This window comes from Hirundo rustica, chromosome 13 (assembly GCF_015227805.2).
Source record: "Hirundo rustica isolate bHirRus1 chromosome 13, bHirRus1.pri.v3, whole genome shotgun sequence".
NCBI classification, from domain to species: Eukaryota; Metazoa; Chordata; class Aves; order Passeriformes; family Hirundinidae; genus Hirundo; species Hirundo rustica.
Window position 1 is genome coordinate 610,165 of NC_053462.1, and position 20,173 is coordinate 630,337.

At 41.1% G+C, this 20,173-nt stretch overlaps 1 protein-coding gene across 1 annotated transcript; it reads right to left on the bottom strand.

Moving 5' to 3' along the window:
- Nucleotides 1–4,374: 4,374 nt before the first annotated feature.
- Nucleotides 4,375–18,149, bottom strand: LOC120758667 (neuronal acetylcholine receptor subunit beta-4). The gene is made up of 6 exons (XM_040077198.2): nt 17,925–18,149; nt 13,350–13,495; nt 10,817–10,861; nt 10,578–10,687; nt 7,126–8,098; nt 4,375–5,060 (listed from the first exon to the last, which is right to left on the bottom strand). Exons 1-6 carry the CDS (start codon nt 17,977–17,979, stop codon nt 4,920–4,922), a joined length of 1,470 nt encoding a protein of 489 aa, XP_039933132.1. The 5' UTR covers nt 17,980–18,149; the 3' UTR covers nt 4,375–4,919.
- Nucleotides 18,150–20,173: the final 2,024 nt, after the last annotated feature.

Here is a 20,173-nt window from a genome sequence, read left to right on the forward strand (position 1 = left end):
CTCACAAGATCATGTGCTGGGTGCTTGACCATATAAAAAGGATATGCTATTCCCAAGGAGTAATTAAAGGCATGTACAATTGCTGTGGGATCTGAGCCCAGAGTGGTAAACATAACAGCTGGGATCTGGCAAGAATCTGGGGCTTTGAATGGAAATCAAACTTGACCAAAGCCTTTAGAATAACTGTCTTTGGACCATTCCTATTTTGTAGATTAGAAATGTGGAATTTGAGAAGGGGAATACGAGCACAGGATCCCAACTTGATCCTGCAAAATCTTATTGTTCATGGGAAAGGACGCTAAAAAGAGGATTTGTTTGAAGTTCAGCCATAAAATCATGATTTGCAAAATGAGGCATTTCACAGGTGCCCATCCACTTCCTTGTTATCTTACATTGCCACTTTTTGCACTGCCCTCCCCATCTGGAATGACAGGGTGCTGCAAGGCTCGTGCAGGGATTGTTGCACACATCTGTGTAAAAGGAGGAAGCGGGGAGAGAAAAATATGGGATTCTACCCTCATTTTTAGAACCGATGAGAAGGAAGCTCCCTGGGACGGGAGCTGCACCAATAGGTGCTTCATTGCCTGCCCTTAGGGAAGGATAAGCAATGATCCCGTTTGGTGCTGTTGAGAGGGAGCAGTGGGAGAAAGAGTACCAGACTGGGCTCGTTCTTGGCACTGAGCTTGTTTATCCTGTTAGCCCTATCTCTCAGAGCATCATTCACTTTGTCCCCAGACACATGCTCTTATAATTTCTGTAATTCTATTAGTGTGGAGGAAATAGGTTTTACTGTCCATTTGATTTTTTTTTTTTCCCCCCAGAGAACTCGTCTGCTTGGTATTTTAGCTTAACCCTTTGTGGACACTTTTGGTTTTGCATTTCCAGGGCATTGAGGCTAAATGTTTTCCCTTTTTGTCTCCTTGCTATAAGCAGCATTGTAACTGAGAATTTTATTTGTTCTTTTTAATTCCAACGAGAAATGAGTTAAAGCTTCAAAGATCAGATCATAATATGTTTTCCCCAAAAGTCAATGGTTAACCTGAATAATTTGGAAACACTGACCTGCAGAGGAAGCAAAGAGCCATAGCATCAAGAGAAAGAGGTATTTTAGCTTAATTTGCCTAGTTACTGAAAATTTCAGTGGTGTTTGTATGGCACAGATATTTTGTTTCTAACACCCCGTGCTGGATCTCCTGGTGAAATCAGCTCAGAATTGTGGCAGAATTATTTTTATAGCTGGGGAGGATGATGTGGTGAGAATATGTCACCATGGCTGCATTGCAGAACTACACAGAGGAGGAATTTATATGGGTAGGGGGAAGCTGATCTACCCAGGAAGATCTGCAGGAACAAACTATGCAGCCTTTGTTCTTTAACAAACACACTGCTATTAGAGGGCTTCTGCTTTGTTAAGATTTATTAAGATGAAATCTTTATCAACTCAGGTGATGAAGGAAAGAGTATTTTCCCACCTTTGGTCTGGGGTATTGATGCTTCCAGTTGTTCCCAGTTTGCTTGCTGTTGTTCCCAATTTGCTGTGGCTACAGGGGTGCAGAAAGAGCCCCCAGTAAACTCATCTGAGTGCAGGTGGTGCAAGTGAGTGGTGCTGGAATTGCTACGTGTTCCGATGGAAGGCAAGATTGCTTCTGGATTAGAGTTTTGCAATGGTGGAGAATGGAGAGAAACCAGAGGTTTTTCCTCACTGGTAGGGAAGCAAAGACTGGTTGCACACTACCACTGAAAACCAATTTTAGTGTAAAATGACATTTTGAATGTCTGCTTTTTTTTTTTTTTTTAATGGAAAGCATTATGGTAAAGCCCCTGAAAAGTAGAAATGTTGAAGTTTATTTTCTTCAATGAGCTGGGACATTATCATATATATATTTGCCCACAAGAAGACATTTTTGGTATTTCCTTTTCTCCAGTCTTTTAGTTTTAAAATTTTGCCAAAAACTGAAAGCAGAAAACCCTGCAATTCTTTGACAAGTTAAACCAAGAGTAGTTATACCTATTGTGTAGGTGGAGCTGCTGAGGGTTAGGCAAAAATAGCATTTGCCAATTGGAAAATGCAGTTTTAGAACAGATTTTTCAGAATTTTAGAACTTGGGGTGAAATTTTTTATTCTGAAGTTTGCTATGGATTAAATTATATCTGGAAATGCTAAAGATACAGGGGTGGTTTCCAAGAACATAGCTAGGAAAGAGTCTATTGTTTTAGTCATGATTAAGAAAGGAGTAAGAGGCCACAGTGCATGGAAAGCACCAGAGCCCATTTCCTGGATGAGGAGCTCTGGTTCTGCAGGGATCTCCCTGGGGCCAGGGATGTGCCTCTTGAAAGCTTTTTCTGGGTTCGTCAAGTCTGAGGCCTTCATCTGCTTGGACTCTGTGATAGCTGCTAACTGAGCTGCCAAATCCTTTCTAAAACTTTTGTCCATGCTGAGGATAATTCAGCTGAAGGCTGCAGTTACAGAGCCAAGCTTTATCAGTCTTTGCTGCTCATAAAGATAAGGCAAATTCTGAGATGGGAGCACCTGAGGCCTCATTTCAGCTGCATTCAGGCAGCAAGAGGGAGAATAAGAGGGAGAGGAGTTAGGAGAGTAATGAGGGTAAAAGTGGGATGAAGCCCAAAGTGCTGTTGATGCTGGGTGAGGACAATAGAAAGGGGGTCTGTGCTTTGCACAGGACCATGTCAGTCAGGGTGGCTACAGCTGCCTTCTGCATCCATGGCTGCTTGGCTGGGTGAGTCCCTCTCCCTCCTGCCCTGAAGGAGCGTGCAGCAGCTCTCACAGCAAGTCTGCGCTGCCTCTTTCACATTCTCTGTTCAGGATTACTTTGATATTTAAAGGGCCTTCAACTTTACACTGCCTGCGCAGTGCTGGCAGCTGTTCTGGTTTCCCTGTGCCTTCTCTGTAAGCAGAAAAAGCTGCTCAGCAGCTGGGGCAGTGTGTGCACCTGTGGTTGGGATGGAACCTAACACACAGCAGCACGTCCTTGCTTGGGGAAGGCAGCCCTCTGCTCGCGGAGCTGTCTGTGCCCCATCTCACCTCACTGCTGTTGTTTCAGTTGCCTGCAGAGGAGTGGCTCTGCTCTATAGGTCTGGAAAGGAGAAGGAAATCATTTAAGGCGGGGAAAGCCCGTTAAACCCATTTAAACTTTACACCACCCACCGGTTACCATGGGAGTGTCCAGAATCGTTAATGTTTCGGGAGATGGCCAGGGGCCTGCCCGCTCTGTGAGAGGAGGATATGGTGATCCCAGGGCGTACCTGCACCACTGGGGCAGGCAGTCCTACAGTTATCTCCCACCTCCCTGCCCTGTCTGTGAGAGGGACACAGTTACAACGCTTAGAGGAAGGTGAGTGGAAGGGCGGGTGAGAGTGTGAACCCTTCCTTCTTCCAATGTGGGGCTGAAGACAGCCTCACCCACTCCACTTGTGGTACTTCCCCCCATTCCTTCTCAGACTGCTGGGCACCCGGCCCTGCTGAAGGGCTCAGGGCCCTGGGAGCCCTCCCAGACCCCCGGGATGGGGGTGTGTGCTGCTGCTGCAGGGGGTTCAGCCACAGGCTGCGAGGGAGTGAATGCAGCCCTGCAGCTGCTGTGAACAATTGCAAAGGTGTGGATGCAGATGTTTTGGCACAGCTAAATCTATGTACTTATCTGGGGCTGCCTGGGAATGGCAATCAAAGTGGAAATGTAGCTTGGTCTTGATGAAGGCAAGTAAGAGCTGGAACTGTCTTCTGCTGTGGCTTGTTGAAGAACACAGGTTTAGGTGTCAACTAATCCCCTGGGACAGGTGAGCCTCAAATCCCCTTCAAAAGTAATAGTGATTTCAATTTTGTTCATCAGGCATTAGTTGTACTTACAACTGGTGGTACAATTGTTGTGTGTCCTCACAGCACCCCAAGGAAAAACTGAGATTGGTTTAACTTGAAAAGTGCCAGGAGCCTGCTTCTCTTTTTGCAGGTTACCTGGAACAAGCTGTGGTGGGATTGTCCCGTGATGGGGGTCTAGGGCCATGATCTGTTCTTTGCCAAAGACTTTAAGACTCTACATGCTTCCCCAGCTGATCCATTGAGGGTTATACTTAAATCCACATTAAAATCTCCCCAGAAAATACACACAGGTCTGTGTGCTCTCAGGTGTCCTCTCATTCTTGCTGCCTTTCACCGTTGTCTTCTCCTGTTGCTTTCCTGTGCTCGTAGCCTTAGACTCATTAAAGTGTGTTTGTGCCCCAGATACATGAGCTGTTAAATTTGCAGGAAATTTGAGGACTAAATCTATATAAAGGAAAAGTTTATGTTTTATTTATATTTCATCATCAAACAGAGTATTATGTACATGTTTGTTTATCACACATTAATTTGGCTTTTGTTGATCCATTAGTTACCAGAGATGGCGAGGTGAGAAACCTTTCCATGGTTACCTCAGAAGAGTTTGTTTCTCAGTTCAGATTTAAGTATCAAACCCACCTGCAAAGCTCTTTATAAATCAGACACAAATAATTTTGATATATTTGAATGAAATAAATTTCACAGCAGTACCTTCTTTGTAATAGGGAAACTGCAGTATTCTAAGGAAAGAAAATATCCTTCCTAAGGCAATACATTTAAAATACATAATAGTAATATGATGATGATGATGCCAGGATGACATCTTGTAGAAGTCTTTCACTGTAATGTTCAGACTTCAAATAATTGAAAAAAAGGGAAGATATCACCAGAAGTACTGGACTCACTGGAGAAAAAAATTAGTTTTCTGTTTTGCTTTTTTTCCTGTCCCAGTAAGTCAAGTTCTACTTTCCTTTTCCCTACTCTTAAGGGATGTGCAACTCACTTGGCACCTCTGTGGAGTTAACAAAGGGGAACGGAGAGCAGAATGAGACCAAATGTCTGTGTAAGTATTGACAGTTTTAAATAATAGCTAAGGGTTTATGGCAGCAGTGTGGTTTTGAAAAAGTGGTTGCAGAAATAATCCAACAGTCCCCAGGACACAAACAAGGACAAATATCCAGAGAAACAGCCTGTCCACTACCATGGCAACATACTTCCAATCTTCAATGACCTGGAAGAAAAAGCCAGTTAAAGATATTAGCAATTTGTCATATTCTTTTGGTCTTCCTCTTGCTAATGCTGATTTTTTGTTTATCAAAATAAATGGAAACAGATCTCAAGGTTCAAGGAATAAACTGGCTTTAGCCTTGGTAAGGGATTTTTCTCCTACGAGCCATCTGAGCAGTGGAGAGAAATACAGTAAATATTTCTTATCTGTCTTGGATACATGAGATACTGAGTGTGGCTGCCTGGTGTGGTGCCAGCCCTGAAGGACCCACACTACAATCTAATTGAGGAATTTTTTTTTTGTTTGTAAATGCTATTAATCTCAGTGGGCAAAAATAGGTCTTGTTTACTGCTGTTAAACATGGTTAGCTTCAGAGTTGCTTTCTTATCAGCAACCATCTTATTCAGAGGGTTTAATGAATATTAATACTGATGTTTTTATTAAAATCCCTTTTTGCCCTGCATGTGTTGTCTGTGAAAGTCATAGCCTTAGATTCTGTCTCAGACTGAAGTGACTAATTGGGCCATTAATGTAAAGGGGAAATATATCAACCTTCATTTGCATCTCAGAAACAATTTTTCCTCTCTCATTGATTGTAGTTATGCATGGAATGTCCTCACATTGGTGACTTTATCATCCTTGTCAGTTGAATCCTGTTTGATATTAAAATATTACATATTTTTCCAATGGTGCACACTTTTAATTCCTGCTGCTGCTAATGGGAATTGAATGCTTCTGCAGTCAGACGATATAAATGTACATGAACCGTTGTTATCAGACCATTGTGATGAGGGAAGGAAGCAGAGAATAAAGTATGAATCTAGAAAAATTATATGTAATATCAGAGGACCCTATGTGCAAAGCAGTAAGTGGATTTTCAATATATAAAATGCTCTTGAAAATTGTTCTTACCATCAGGTGGAAGCTTTGTAGATCCTTTAGTGTGCAACACATCCTTGCAAGAATTTCTGAGCTATTAGAAAACCTTTTCCTACACTATGAAGTCAGCTTCTGTTCAGTCAGTCTCAATGTTTACAAGCTCGTGTCTAATGTTAATAGCTGAACTTCTTTATTTATACTGACAGTAATTTCAGTTAATAGAAAACATGAACTACTCAGCAGCATGCTCCTCTAGGGACTTCTGCAAGATCAGAAATCAGACTTTATTTAATCCGCTTGGCTGAGGGAGAGAAAGCACAATAGGAGTAGGGAACCTGGAGTCTCACTGGGGTCTGGATTAGAGGCAGGACAATGGTAGGTATGAGGATGACTTTTCCCAGCTTGTTGCTTGTCTGAAAAAAACCCTGTGACCCACCTGAGTTTTCCAAGCATTGCTCACAGAGTGTTTCTCTCAGCTCTGTTGTGCTAGCTAGTGGCCTATGAGTAGGGCAGGGGAATAGAGCAGCAGCACTGCTTAAATACAGTATTTCTCCTAACCAGTAGTGAGTCTGGTATATATAAAAATAACTCAAATGACAGAAGTGTCAGCTCTGCTGAAGTTTTTAATCCTACCCATGGTGTTTGCCATATACAGACAGGTGTCTTAGCCAAGAAAGGGTGTTTGCAAAGGCCTTCTACCAGTTTTGCTAAATCCTCCTGCTGTGCTCAGTTAGGTAAATAAATGCATGAGCTGCAGGTACATTGTTTCTGGTTAACTTGGCCTGGCCATAGGTCAAATCACAGTCTTACTGATTAACAATGGTGAAAAATATTCTATTACTAACCTGAAACTGAATATTGTTTTCTTGCCCTGCCAATCACCACTTGAATGTGACAACAAAGCTTTTTTAAGAATGTTTCAGGATTTACTATGCAACCTCTTTTTTGTAGAAATAGCCATGTTATTTATCAGGAGAGTATTTGCAGTTAGCAAAACAGCAGTTCATTAATGGTATAAATTATTTCCTCTTATGAGCTGGACCTAGAACCTCTCTAAAATCTTGACAATAGCTAGAGAGTTCAAATATTGTCCTGGTTTCTCAGAAATATGCTTTCTGAGGAACAGCATGTTACAGAGGAGGACAGAAGATGAAGTTGGGAAGGACAGGGATTTCTCATTTTTACTTACACTCTGGTCGTTGTCATCGCTTTTCATGTGCTCTGCTATAAAACTGACTCCATCAATTGCTTCTTGCACTTCAGGAGAAAATTTCGTGCCTGTTCTTAACCTAAAATCTCGATGACTGCTGACATTGTCAAGTGTCTCAGAGACTTTCATATCATATCTTTTGGCTGAAGCTGTATTCAAAAAATAGGTAGAGCTCTTGTAGAAGTCAGATGGCTCCATACAAGGATTCTCTGCTTTCGTCTTTTTGCAGTTGCACGGCTTTTGCCGTGGAGAATTATTTTCTGGGCGCTTCATGAACAGATAGGCTGGGAGTCTTTCAAGGAAAACCAGCTTTACCCAGGGGGGCATGGTGTGAGTACTTGGAGATCTGTGGTGGACATTGAGCACACAGACGCTGGTAACTATTGAGAAGGTCACCAGCACCATTGTAAACATGAGATACTTCCCAATCAGTGGAACATCTAGAGATGTTGGAGGGACAATTTTGGAGATCAGCAGCAAGAACACAGTCAAGGCAAGCAACACAGATATGCATAAGGTCATTTTTTCACCACAGTCTGAAGGCAAGTAGAATACTAGGATGGCTAAGGATGTAATTAGCACACAGGGAATTATAAGATTGATGGTATAAAAAAGTGGTTTCCTTTTTATAATGAAGTCATATGTCACATCGACATAATTGGGGTCCAGAGGATTTACTGTCCTTCTTCCTGGCAGTGCTACAATGTCCCACTCTCCGCTCGGCGTGAAGTCGTCCATGCTTGCCATGGAAGTCTTAAGCACCATATCAATTTCTGTGTGGTCGTATGTCCAGGACCGGAACTTCAGGGTGCAGTTTTGTTGGTCAAATGGGAAATGCTTCACCTCAATCTTGCAGGCACTCTTGTAAATGGCTGGTGGCAACCAGCGAATGCTTCCATTGTTCTTTACAATGGCATTTGTGTACAGCGAGACCTCGTACGTGCCGTCTGCACTAATGAGAGGAGAGAAGAGAGAGGGGAGAAAGTCATAAAATATTAGGAGGAAAAACATAGTTCAAAACAGAAAGGGTCTGACATTCTTGGTCTTGTGGGCCCCAGTTGTTCCAAGAATCAAATTTAGTAATACTTTTGTTCTGAAATCTATGCTGTAGGGAGCTATAACTTGATAGGGAGATCAATGTATGCATTTCTCCCAATTAGGGAGTTGATTTTTTTGTCCAATACTTACAGGAAAAAAAAGTTACAAAATTATTATAAATACCAAATACACACCTCTGTTTCATCCAAAGAAATCAATATATTTTTTAAATGTTTGCTTAAGTAATTAAAGCTTCCTACATTTCTGAAGGCTGTGCAAAAATGAGATCATCCCATGTGAAAGCAGAGGTACCTTTGATCTGGAACATAGCCACTGCTACGAACACAGTGCATCACTCCTAAATGACTTGGACAAGGAAATAAGGATGAGCAGCATTAGTTAGAAATGCAGAGAGAGAGTAGGCAGAGGAAATGTAATTATACGGGTTATAATTTATTGCGTCACTCCAGTTAATGTTTACTTATTACAAAATCAGAACAGACAAGGCACGGCATTCTTAGTGCCCACAAATAATCTTGGCTTTGTATCTCTTCCAACTGCTGAACTTCCACCAGGGGAGTCTTCTATGTTGTGATGGGGCCTTTAACTCAGGGAGAAGATCATTATCAGTCAGTATCTTCTGCTGCCCAACAGTCTGGGCAAATAAGGTAGGGCTGTTTAAGCCATTAGGTATCCTGAGGTGGTATTTGTGTTTGTTGACGAGGCAGCATGGAAAATAGAGTTATTTCAGTACCAAGGGTGACTTTCTTTTTTTTTTCCTAAGCAGGGAAATCCTACAAATATCTAAGGCTTGGCACATGTGTCTGAATCAGTTAGGATCAGTTAGGTTTGGCTCTGGAAAGGGCTCACCTGGGTGAGGCAATGAGTGCCTGGCACTGAGCTGAGACCTTTGCAGCTAATTCATGCAGACAGTGAAACAACCAGATGCAGGAGTGAGGGGCTACAGCCACTGCTGGGGGTCATTAGTTCATTGCCAATAAATTAGCTCTTTTTTGAGAAATGAATTGTGTTTTAGTTCTGACATATCTGCACTCCTGATCGTGCCATCGTGCCATGCCATGTGCTGGGCACACTCCTGGGCTGGAAATGTGTGAGTTCTGTCACTGACTGCCCTGTCTGAGTTGTGGGAAGAGGCTGGGCTGCAGTCTCACAGCCCTCTGCACAGGCCACACACTGAGCTTTGTGTTTTCCTGAGCACCTTGAACTGACGCCTGTAAAACTCTGCTCCAGCAGCAGGAAGTTACATGGACCTGTCCTTTAGCTAAAATTTAATTGAAGCTTTATACTAATGTAGAAATCCAATATAGTGAGGCTTGTTCCTGTGCATTTAAGAAACCTTTTGAAATTATTTCTTTCTATTTTTACAAACTGTTAAATGGTATCACTTGGCCAGTAGCAAAAAGAAACAGAGGGCAGAGGCACAATTTACCAGAACAAGCTTTGAACAGTCACAGTACATCCTAATCCACTAGCTGAATTATTTTGTGACTAATACATTAATTTTAAGAGTTCATCAAATCTAGTTTCCAGTAGTAGGATTCCAAGGACTTAATCAGTTATATATAAATCTCCTAGGTTTCCCATCTGTATATGTCTATAAATCATCATGTGTACATGAATTCATTGGTTTTCAAAGTATCATAAAAAAATAAATTTTGATTATTTAAAAAAAAATGTTTATCATCCACTTCAAGTTTTTGCTAGAGATTTAAACCAGAGGAAAACAGTTGTCAGCTGTTTGTTTGAAAGAGGAACTGGAGTATAATATTTTTCTCAGTACTATAAAGCAAGAGGGTCAAATGTTGACAGATTTATTATGTATTCATAGAATGGATTTTTTCAATGTTTTATGAAAATTGAATATAATTTGGTTTTATACATGAATATGAACTCATGGAGTTTGGTATGTGTGAACTTTGTAACAGATTTATGTCCTGGGGTCTGTGGTAGAATGAGTGGGGGAAGAAGGAGACAAAACTGTCTCAGACCCTAAGATGTCTGATAGGATCTCAGATGTCTTCTTGCAACTGCACTTACACCTACAGTTTCTTCTTTCCATACAGTCTATTTTCATATAAATCTGTCTCAAACCTCTCAAACCTCAAAAGGTTTTGAGCCTTGTCATGGATCCTCTGCTGTAACTGCTCACACTGCAGACATCTTCCAGCTCTGCTGGAATTTCTTTAACCGGAGCGCTGCTGTTACTAAAATTATCTTTGAGCCCAGTAGCCCAGTCAGATACACTTGCTACTATCTAAAAATGACAAAATTCACTTTTAAAATTTTACCATTCCTTCTTCATTGTTTCTGATGTTTGTTCCCTGGTTAAAATTTTGTTCATTGTCTGCGTAAACTACACCCGTTTTACTTACTTATTGTAAAGCACAATGTCTGGCAACCAGATGTGTTTGGCAGGTATTCTCAGCTTATCTATTCCTTCATAGTCAGAGGGCTTCCAAGCCAGCCGATAATCAATCCACTCCTAAGAGAAGAATTGTACAGTAGTGATGGGAGTGTCCTGACCAGCACTAACAAAACAATCATGTGATGCAGTGAAAGCAATCACATTTGTGGTTTGCAAGAGCCATTTCTCTGTGGGTTTGTGCGTTACCTGGTTCAGCCAGACATTCGTCGTCATGATCTGCTCCCGTTCATTCTGCAGGGAAAAACGGAGACAAAAACTGGCCTCTAAAATGGTTCATTTCATTGCAGTAATAGGATTTATTCGGTGGATTTTTGAGCATGGTTTTGCCTAGTGTATTTCAAGACAGACATTTCTCTGAGGTAAGATGGCAGTCTTAGTGATGATAAATGGTAACCCCAGAAATGTAGAATTTCAAATGCCTTTTAACAAGAACAGTTAGGGCAGGAGTGAGAGTAGTTATTTGGAAACAATGACCACCACCTTGCTAAGCTGGTTTCTTCCCCCATCCCATCCCACTTCTCCACCTTTGATTTGAAACAGGAGAGACATTTGACCATCGGGGAGGCTTACATGAGGTTATGTGAGGTTGGTGTAAGGTTTGCCATTTAATCTTTCAGCTGGCAGGCTCTGCTTCATGAGCTGCTGTCTCTAGACAGCAGTTCAGAAGAGAAACCTCCCTGTAGAAGATCTGTCAGGAGAAATTCTGTAGGAAAATAAGTTGATTCTCAGATCCTGAAGATACTTGAGATTGTTGGAGCCTACAAGATGCTTAATTTTGTTCTGTTCAAAGAATGAGGCTATAGAGGGTTAGGGACTGAGCTGTGCTAGTCTTTATCCTTGCTCATTGTTGGAGGTTAGATTTGTCCCTTTTTTTTTGTCTGAGAGAACTTTTCCCCATAAGTTGCTAAGAGACTAAGGGCTAGTGCTTAGATGGTGTTTGACCAACACACAAGTTTTGGGGGAGGAAAAAGGACAGGGCTGGGGGGGCTGGGGGCATTTTCTTGCTCTCGGCATTGGAGAGGACGGTCAGGCTGCTGCTGGCTGCAGGAGGGGTCCACAGTCAACAGAAAGTCCAGTCCTGGGAAATCTACCATCATCTGCTCATGTGCCCAGGAATTCTGAGCCCCTTCACCTGCCCTGCTGGAGCTGGGCCAGCCCTGTCCAGCCATCGTGGCTCCTTCAGCACTGCTCACTTTGCCGGGACACCCCCTGCCTGCTGGGACATCCTGCCATTCCAGCCATCAGCCCCAGAGTGCTCCACCCTTCCAGCTTGGTGCTCTCAGAGTCCCAAGGGATCAGACTGCCAAAGCCCCTCGAGGTTCCTGATTCTGTTTCTTATTCATGCTATAGTTGCTGTTGTTTGTTTGCCTTGTTATACTTACTAGTAAAGAACTGTTATTCCTTTCCCCATAGCTCTGCCTGAAAAGCCCTTTTAATTTTCTAAATTATAATAACTTGGAGGGAGGGGATTGGAATTCCCCCTTCCTAGAGAGGCCCCACCCCTCCCTAGCAGATATCTGTCTTTCAAACCCAGACAGAATTTGGCACCTTGTTTAGGTTGTTGATCACTGGGGCCTCTGGAGCAAGACGCCTCCCTTTGTATGCCCAGAATCTGCACTCTGGGGGGACACTGTTCTCGTGGTGGTAGTGCAGGATGTACAGAGGCATGCCTGTGTCCAGGTAGAGTTCCCCAGGAGAGAGAGGGCACTTAACTAGAATAATCTGCTATACATGGCATTGAATCCTGTGTGCATACACATCTATGTGTGTCTGTATATATTATATCCAGTCTGCATGTGTGTATGAAACCTCAGTTGTTTGTACAGTTTCCCTTTCATTCCAACAGAGTCTTTCTCATTTTCTCCTGAATTTCAGAGCATAAATTCTCTGTGTCTCTTAAAGTTTGCAGCAGTCCAGTCACTAGCCCTTAACACAAATTCTGACAGGGAGGCAGTCATCTGTATCTCCTTGTCATCCAGGGAGAGAGCAGCAGAATTGAAAGCCCCAATTCAGGAAATTATTCCCGCTTATATTCTGGCTCTTTGTTCCCACTGCAGTTAATGTTAACCTCTTTTAGTAATGATGTGTTTATACCTTAGAATAACTGTCAAACACATATTAACCTTGTGGGTGAAAAGGTCTTTTAGACTCACTGAAGTAGTTTTTATTGAATATGAGGAGTTGCTTTCATGAGGATTGTTCTAACCACGTTAAGCTATTCCAGCCAAAATTAATGTGTGCTTTTCTTTACAACATTCCACTGTTCTTTATTGATAGCCCTGATATGTCATGTGTTTTGGATGTGGCTTTGTAGCTTGTTTTCAGGCCATTGAACCACCTCTGTAGAAGATGGATTAGCATTCCACTGATGGTGGATGGTGTGCACATTGCTGGTGTGCACAGTCCAGGATAGGTCCTGACCTGGGGTAACTTACAGTAACTGTACTGAAATCAGTGGAATGATTTTCAGTTTTAGCTAGATGGAATTCTATTGCATGAAGATCTGGCCCCAGTCCTTCAATGCTTAGGCATAGACTGATTTCCTCATTGCAGCTCCATTGTGAGGCATAAAACCAATTAATGGCATGTATGGGCTCTGCCTATTAATAGTGTTACACAAATGAGGAAAGAACAGAGACGTAGCAATACCAGTATTACTATTACTTAGGATGCTGTGCAGTAGTATTGAATGTAAAGGCATAGCCTAATTTGAACTCACCACACTGATGAGCTGTGCCAGGGAAACCTGCAGTTCTATGGATACCAGCTGGGAGGAGTTGACAGCCGGTCGAATTAACTTGTTGTATCTGTCTGGGCTCAGTAGGTGGTTCATTAGTTTTTCTTCAGCATCTGCTGCCATGTTTCCTGTAAAGCATCACAAAACAGGATTATGAAAGGAAGACTAAAGTAACATGATGTAGGGGTCACAGAATATCTGTGCACCAGATCATCTTTGAGAAATAATGACAGCTTTTGATTTTCTAAAGACTGTAGGTTTGTGTGAACAGGAGGATATGGTGCTTGCACTGATATCTGTTCTGCTGAAGTTGACTGTCCTTCACAGAGCACACATCAAAGCAGATCAATCAGAACCCTTTTGGGGTTTTTTGCAATAAAATGTGAAGCTCAAATTGGTAGATACTCAGAAACTTGGAGCAAACCACCCTCTTAATAGCAGGGGAAGCATTATTCTATGATCCAAAGGGAGGAGTCCAGCTGGACTTCTCTCTTTATTGCTGTAGAAGACAGAGTTGCAGAAACATGTACAAATTTAAAGACTCTTATTTATGTAGAGAAAATGAGGGGATAAGCTGTAGGAGTCATAAAGGATATTTTAATGACTGGGGACTCTTCTGGTACCTAGTGATGTTTCTGTTTCAAAATTTGAAAACCCAAGGCAGTATATTAGGCTTATTTTGTGTAGAAGTAAAACCTGATTTATGGACTAGCACAAATACTGTAAATCTTTGATTGCCAAAGCTGGAGTCCAGTGACTACAAAAATACAGTATCTACAGGTGACTATCAAACAAGCCTGAACATTCCCCGTGGAGCAGAACAGCTTCTGGCACAACCCCAGGTCGTTTGTTCTGTTCTCATGTTCTTTGTGTGCTTTTTAAAGTCATCCCAGTGGACTTTTCAAGCCACTGTTGACCACCTGACAATACTGATGCGTGAGGTCCTGATAACCTCCTGCCAACAGAACTGAGTCAGAGACGTTGGGCTGTGGTTTGGCAGTTCTGTGTTGTGATGCTGATGAAATTACAGTGTTAGTGAAAGCAGGTTCCAATTCAATTGATAGAATGACTTTTCCATAGAAAAGGTCACCTAATTCAGCTCAGCTAATTCACCTCTAGATATTGCAGAAATGAGGGCAGTGTCCTTACAGCATACTTGCTTCATTATTTCCCGGAGCAATTCCACACAGTAAAAAACACTAGTCATGCAAGTATTTTAAATTTGTGGTACATTAATTTGTTCTGGGTTTGTTTGTTTTTTTGTTTGTCTTTATGTTGTAGCATATTCATGGAATCTGGGGAAAGGCAGACACCAAAAGGCCAGGATCAAATAAGCAGCCAAAGTTTGTGTGCATGTCTGGAAGGTGCCACGTTTCCTTGTGAACTGGGATGCAAGTTGCTAGGCTGAACAAGTCTCTCTTGAAACAAAACTCTCCTGAATCCAACTCAGGTTAAAAAAATTCCCTTCAGAACAGGCTTTTCAAATACTTTCCAAGGCACTTGGGAACACAAATTTGGATGAATGTATCTGTGTTTGTTGGGTCAGTTTGTTTTTTGATTCACACTTGTTTTTCACCTCCCTGCAAGTAATTATAAAAGCCCTATACCATGTGATATTTTAATATGACATTTGTTCTCAGTGCATGGTGTCTAATCAAAAGCTTATCAAGCTAAAGTTATGCTGAGTCTTGCTAAGCTTCAGATTCTGGGGTGGTTTTTTGTGTATAGCAATCAAAGAAAAGCTAAATTTGATACTGTGAAGGAAAGAGGACCATGTTCTAGGAAAGAATCTTCTTGTAGTTATAAGGATAGGTTAGAAGTCCTGTGGTAGTATAAGAGAGAATCCTTGTTAAAGTTATTTTATTGTGTGGTTTGGTGGAGTTTTATGTTGGATTTGTTTGTAGCAGATACTTTTTTTTAGTAGACATTCCCACTGTTGCTATGTAAGTGACGTAAACACAAGGCTGTAATTCAAAGATAAATAAATTGTTGGCTGGTTTGTCTCATTCAGTGGTCACTGAATACTGTCAGCAAAGATATGAGTTCTTGTTTGAATGAATTGTTAACTATGTTTTCACTGCATTGCTGCCTTTGTGAATATTCCAGCACAGAGAGTATTTGCTAAACAGGGAGTAAGAGGTAGGAATTGTACAATATTTGCAGAAAGCTAATTCTGGATTTGTAATTACTTTTTACTCTGAAAACTGCGTTTAGCCATCACAGTCTTCTGGTCTGCAAATCCAAACATAGTGTGGGGTGTGCACGTCTGATGAGAACAGCTCAGATTTCCAAGGACTGCCTGTTCATAAACTATGAGGATTAATGACAAGCCATGACTTCAGTTATAAAAAATGTTTATTCCACAGTGAATCCCGTTGAGAAATTATTACCTGTTCTTAGTGGTTCCTTCTTTAGGGATAATCCTTTTTAAAATTGCCAGTTCATTCCAGCCTTTGTAGCTTAGTGACCAGAAATAAGGGGGCTGCTCTGTCAGGAGCCTGTATCCCACACCACTAGGTGTCAGCTCTGCACTGTCTTAAAACTTGTTAAAACCACTCTCTCTGTAAATACTGCGGAGGAAATGACTGTTTCTTGTCTAATTTTTATAGTCTACTTTCCATTAACAATCCACATATAAACCAGATGGCACTTAATGAGAACAAAATTACCAGCTATCTAGTTTCATCTTTATGTGCATTGTATGTCAGTAGCCAGGCCTGTGAAACTTCTCTTTTTCCACTCAGGGTTGGAAGAAATAGAAGTGCAGTTTCCCCCACAATTTTTTTTTTTTCCCCTCCAAATAGCAATAATCACCAGAGATGTTGAAGAAGGTAGCCTGATGCTTTTAGACAATTGATTTTAACAATAATGATCAGGCAGTCCTAAATTGGAAGTGGAGTATCTTTGTGTGCTGAAAGCAGTAATAAATAAAGCCCATTGGGGTAGATCTTGAGCTGGGGAAATTAGTTTAGCATCACTGAACACACTACACATCTGCTCTGGGACAAGGAGAGCAATTGCCACGTAACTTGCAGTACGTATTCCTCAGTAAGTTTGTTTTCTCTGTGGGACTATGAACATTAAAAAAAAAAAAAAAAAAAAAAAAAAGGCACCAAGATGCTTCCGATTTCACAGCAGAAGAAACTAAACCACAGATTTCATTCCTCTGCTTGGAGACTTTCCTTTTTACATCATCTAATTTAAATACATAAAATGAAATAAGTAAACATCTTGCGTTGCGCTGTTTGATTTCAGTGTAATGACAAATTTGTTGGAGTGATTTCCACAGGAAAAAAAAAAGGAGCAATGCTGAGATACAGGCAAGTTCACTGTTATCACCGTCTACGTTTCAAAATTTAACATAAGACATATTTCTATTGTTTCTCTGAATTTAGTTATCATAATAAATGTTGAAATAGTATTTGTTCAGAAGTAGTATTGTAGCATGTGAAATCATTTCAGTCCATTACTCTCTCACAAACAAGTGACATAGCAAGTTCCTATCTGTAATTAGTAAAGAGCAAGTAAGAAGCAGCAATGAAACAGTCCCATTATTTTCTCTGAAATTACTTCAGGATCTTGTTACTTCTCAACATGTTCTCAAGCAAAAAGGTTTTCATAACCTCTTAGAAGAACACATGCTGATTTGGAATGCTTATTGATCCAATGGAAGTAGCAGTGAATTTACTGGATTTTAAAGACTTTTAATTTTTACACTGCAATTAATGCAAATAAAAAAGGAAATACTCAGGGGTTTAGAAGTGTATAATTTAAAAATCTGAAGTGGGCCCTCACTCTCCTTTTGTTACAAAGCCGATGTTTTCAAAAGTTGCCTTTCAGAGATGGAAGAAACAAAACAAGTGTGGAATGAATAGGTGATAATGAAAAGTGATCTGATCTTGGTTCAGTTTCAGCTAGTTTCTCTCAGAGCACTTCAGTGGAGCCTCTCCATGGGAAGAAGCTCCCATGCTAAATGCACTATTCCATGCTGCTGTCAGGCTGTTTGTGCTGCCTAAAACATATCCAAGAAATCCTGACAGACTGAGGGAAACGTTCTTGCATAAAAACCATAAATATGTTTTTCGTAGCATATAGTTACATATGACAACTTAATTTAAACTGTTTCCATTCTAATTTTAAAAATCAGGAATTATGAACTTTGCAAAATATAGGAACTTGATAAAATGATGGTTGAGGGATGAGATCTGTCATATTTATGGATCATGTCACAGTTCATTTTTTCACTTCCAGCAGAATATCTGCTTTTCCTATCACAGATGATCCTGGGAGCATCTAAAGGGATATTATCTAGTCATTATCATTGTCATCTCCTACAGTTATGTAATTTTATATCCAACTTCTCTGTCCATATCCATCCTAGTGCATGTGCTGATACCAAACAAGCCCAAAACAACACTAAATAATCAATTTTCTACATCCTCTCAAAGTCAGCAACCTCCCGAGGTGATGGTTACGGAGCTCATGTCACTGTCCTATCTTGTACCCCCAAAAGCTCTCGCTGTTCTGACACTGTACGAGAAAGAAAAGGTCACTTACCGTTCAGACAAAAGGAGCTCACTACAAAGAGAAGGAGGGTGTACATTTTCCTCATGGCAGTAAGATGTGGATTACTGTTCTTCAGCTTAGACAGCTGGTAATAGGCTCTCTTGGCAAAGGGAAGAGATGTAAAAGCAAACCTGAATCTTGGAGGTATGAAATGCCTGGAAAGAGACAGACAGCAGGACCTGACAGAAGCGTTCTGCAAAGTGGAATTTTCATGAGCATAGTGGTCCCTCCCCCTTTGCAGCTGTTTAAAGAGCTTTGTGAAGAGGAAAAGCAAATAAAAAGAGTGAACATAATGTGATAATGTTGAAAAAGAGAAAATGAAATAGGGACACGATGCGCAGGACACAACTGCTTAATTCTCGCTACTAGATCACATTTAAAAGGCTTTCTGATTAATAAGTGCACTGGGTGGGAATAGCTGTGTGAGAAGAGCTGGTAATAAATTTGTGCCATAAAACCTCTTAGTGTCAATAAATTATAGCCCCAGCAGAGGGTTATTTTCTGTGTCGAGAGAGAAAAATTATAACCTATTGCTAATCCTTTTCAATTCCAAGACCCACATGTGTGATCTCTTTAAACTAGAGCTCCAAAAACTTTTTGGGAGCGTCAAGAGAGGAACAGAAAATTAGTTGTCATTAGCATTTGATAGGATTTTTAAAAGAAAGCTAAAGCAATCTGTGGTGAAGTAGCAGTAGGGATAAAGACACTTCAGAGGAGCATTAGAGAAATTTTGTAGAATTCATCTTTTAGAGCTGAAGGGCTTAGCAGACTGTAGAGTGTTGTGTTTTGGGACATGCTATGGGAAGATTTGTGTAGAAGGAGGGGGCAAGAAGATCTTATGTGCACTTTGCAAGCACTGCAGGACACTGACGTCCATGGATAGAAAAAAAAAAAACCCAAGCCAACTTTGATTCCCTGTAACTTCAAAATTTTTTTATACGTACATGTAATCAATTTTGTATAGAGGTGCATTTATTGTATTTATGCTATGCAAATGTCTCAGATGATAGAAAGTTCTGTGGACTATGTAGCAGAATTGATACTTGATGACTTCTGTGTACTCAAAAAAATTTCTCAGGACACTGAGAAATTGCCCTATTGTTAAACATACCAACATTAATGTGCTGGGTTTGCTGCATATCTTAATTACTAAGTTGAGCCTGGTATCAGGGATCAACTGTGCAAGTTCCTCCCTGTTATTTCCAGTCTTTTTTTCTGCTTTCATCACTCCCTTTTCTCTCTTATTCACTATCCATTAGCTAGATTTGGTTTAAACTGGGACTGTTTAGCCTGGAGAAGAGAAGGCTTTGGGAGACCTTCATGTAGTCTTTGGGTACTTAAAGGGGCTTGTAAGAAAGATGAGGACAGATGTTTTAATAGGACAAGGGGTGATGTTTTTAAACTAAAAGAAGCGGATTTAATCTAGCTATAAGGAATAAATTTTTTACAATAGGGATGTTGAGACACTGGAACTGGTTGCCCAGAGAAGCTGTAGATGGTAGAGGCCCCATCCAAGGAAACGGTGAGATTGGATGAAGCTCTGAGCAACTTGGTGTAGTTGAAGATGTCCCTGCTGGGTGCAGGGTGGAGTTGGACTAGATGACCTTTAAAGGGTGGAGTTGGACTAGATGACCTTTAAAGGTCCCTTCCAACTGAAATTATTCTATGATTCTAAATAGTGTGGGACCCAAGGGGGATTGTGGATGGTTTCAGCAAGACAAACAGAACAGTCAAGGTGGGGAAATCTACTTGACTTAAAAAAGATCAGTGCAGTCCTGGCAAATAGACTAACTGCATAAAAATATAACACTATTTCTCTGTTTTTCTCATGTTTAATCAACGGCATGTAAAAAGAGACCTTAGAAAATTGTTCTCTTATGACAGTCAAAAAAGGTAGGAGATGTGTCCCAAGTAAAGTCTTTATCTCAAGCCTTCCACTTTGTGCTTCTCAGGACAGTGTGCTTGTCACGTACCTTGTCAGATGCTCGTACATCAGAGACCTTGCTACACTCCTGAGCCTGCTGGGCAAGGCTGTCTCTCGTAGTGTACAGGGATTTGCTCTCACAGAGCTGCACCTTCAGTTAATAAGAGTGTGTTTGAACAAAGTACCAGTGTGATGGGGAAGAGAGACTGCATCTGTTTCTCAGTTGTTACTTTATGATATCTGACCTAGTTCTCCCCAAAGGCAAATCTTCCATCTGCCAACCCAGCCTCTTCGGCAGTGGTTGTAGAAGGAGCAG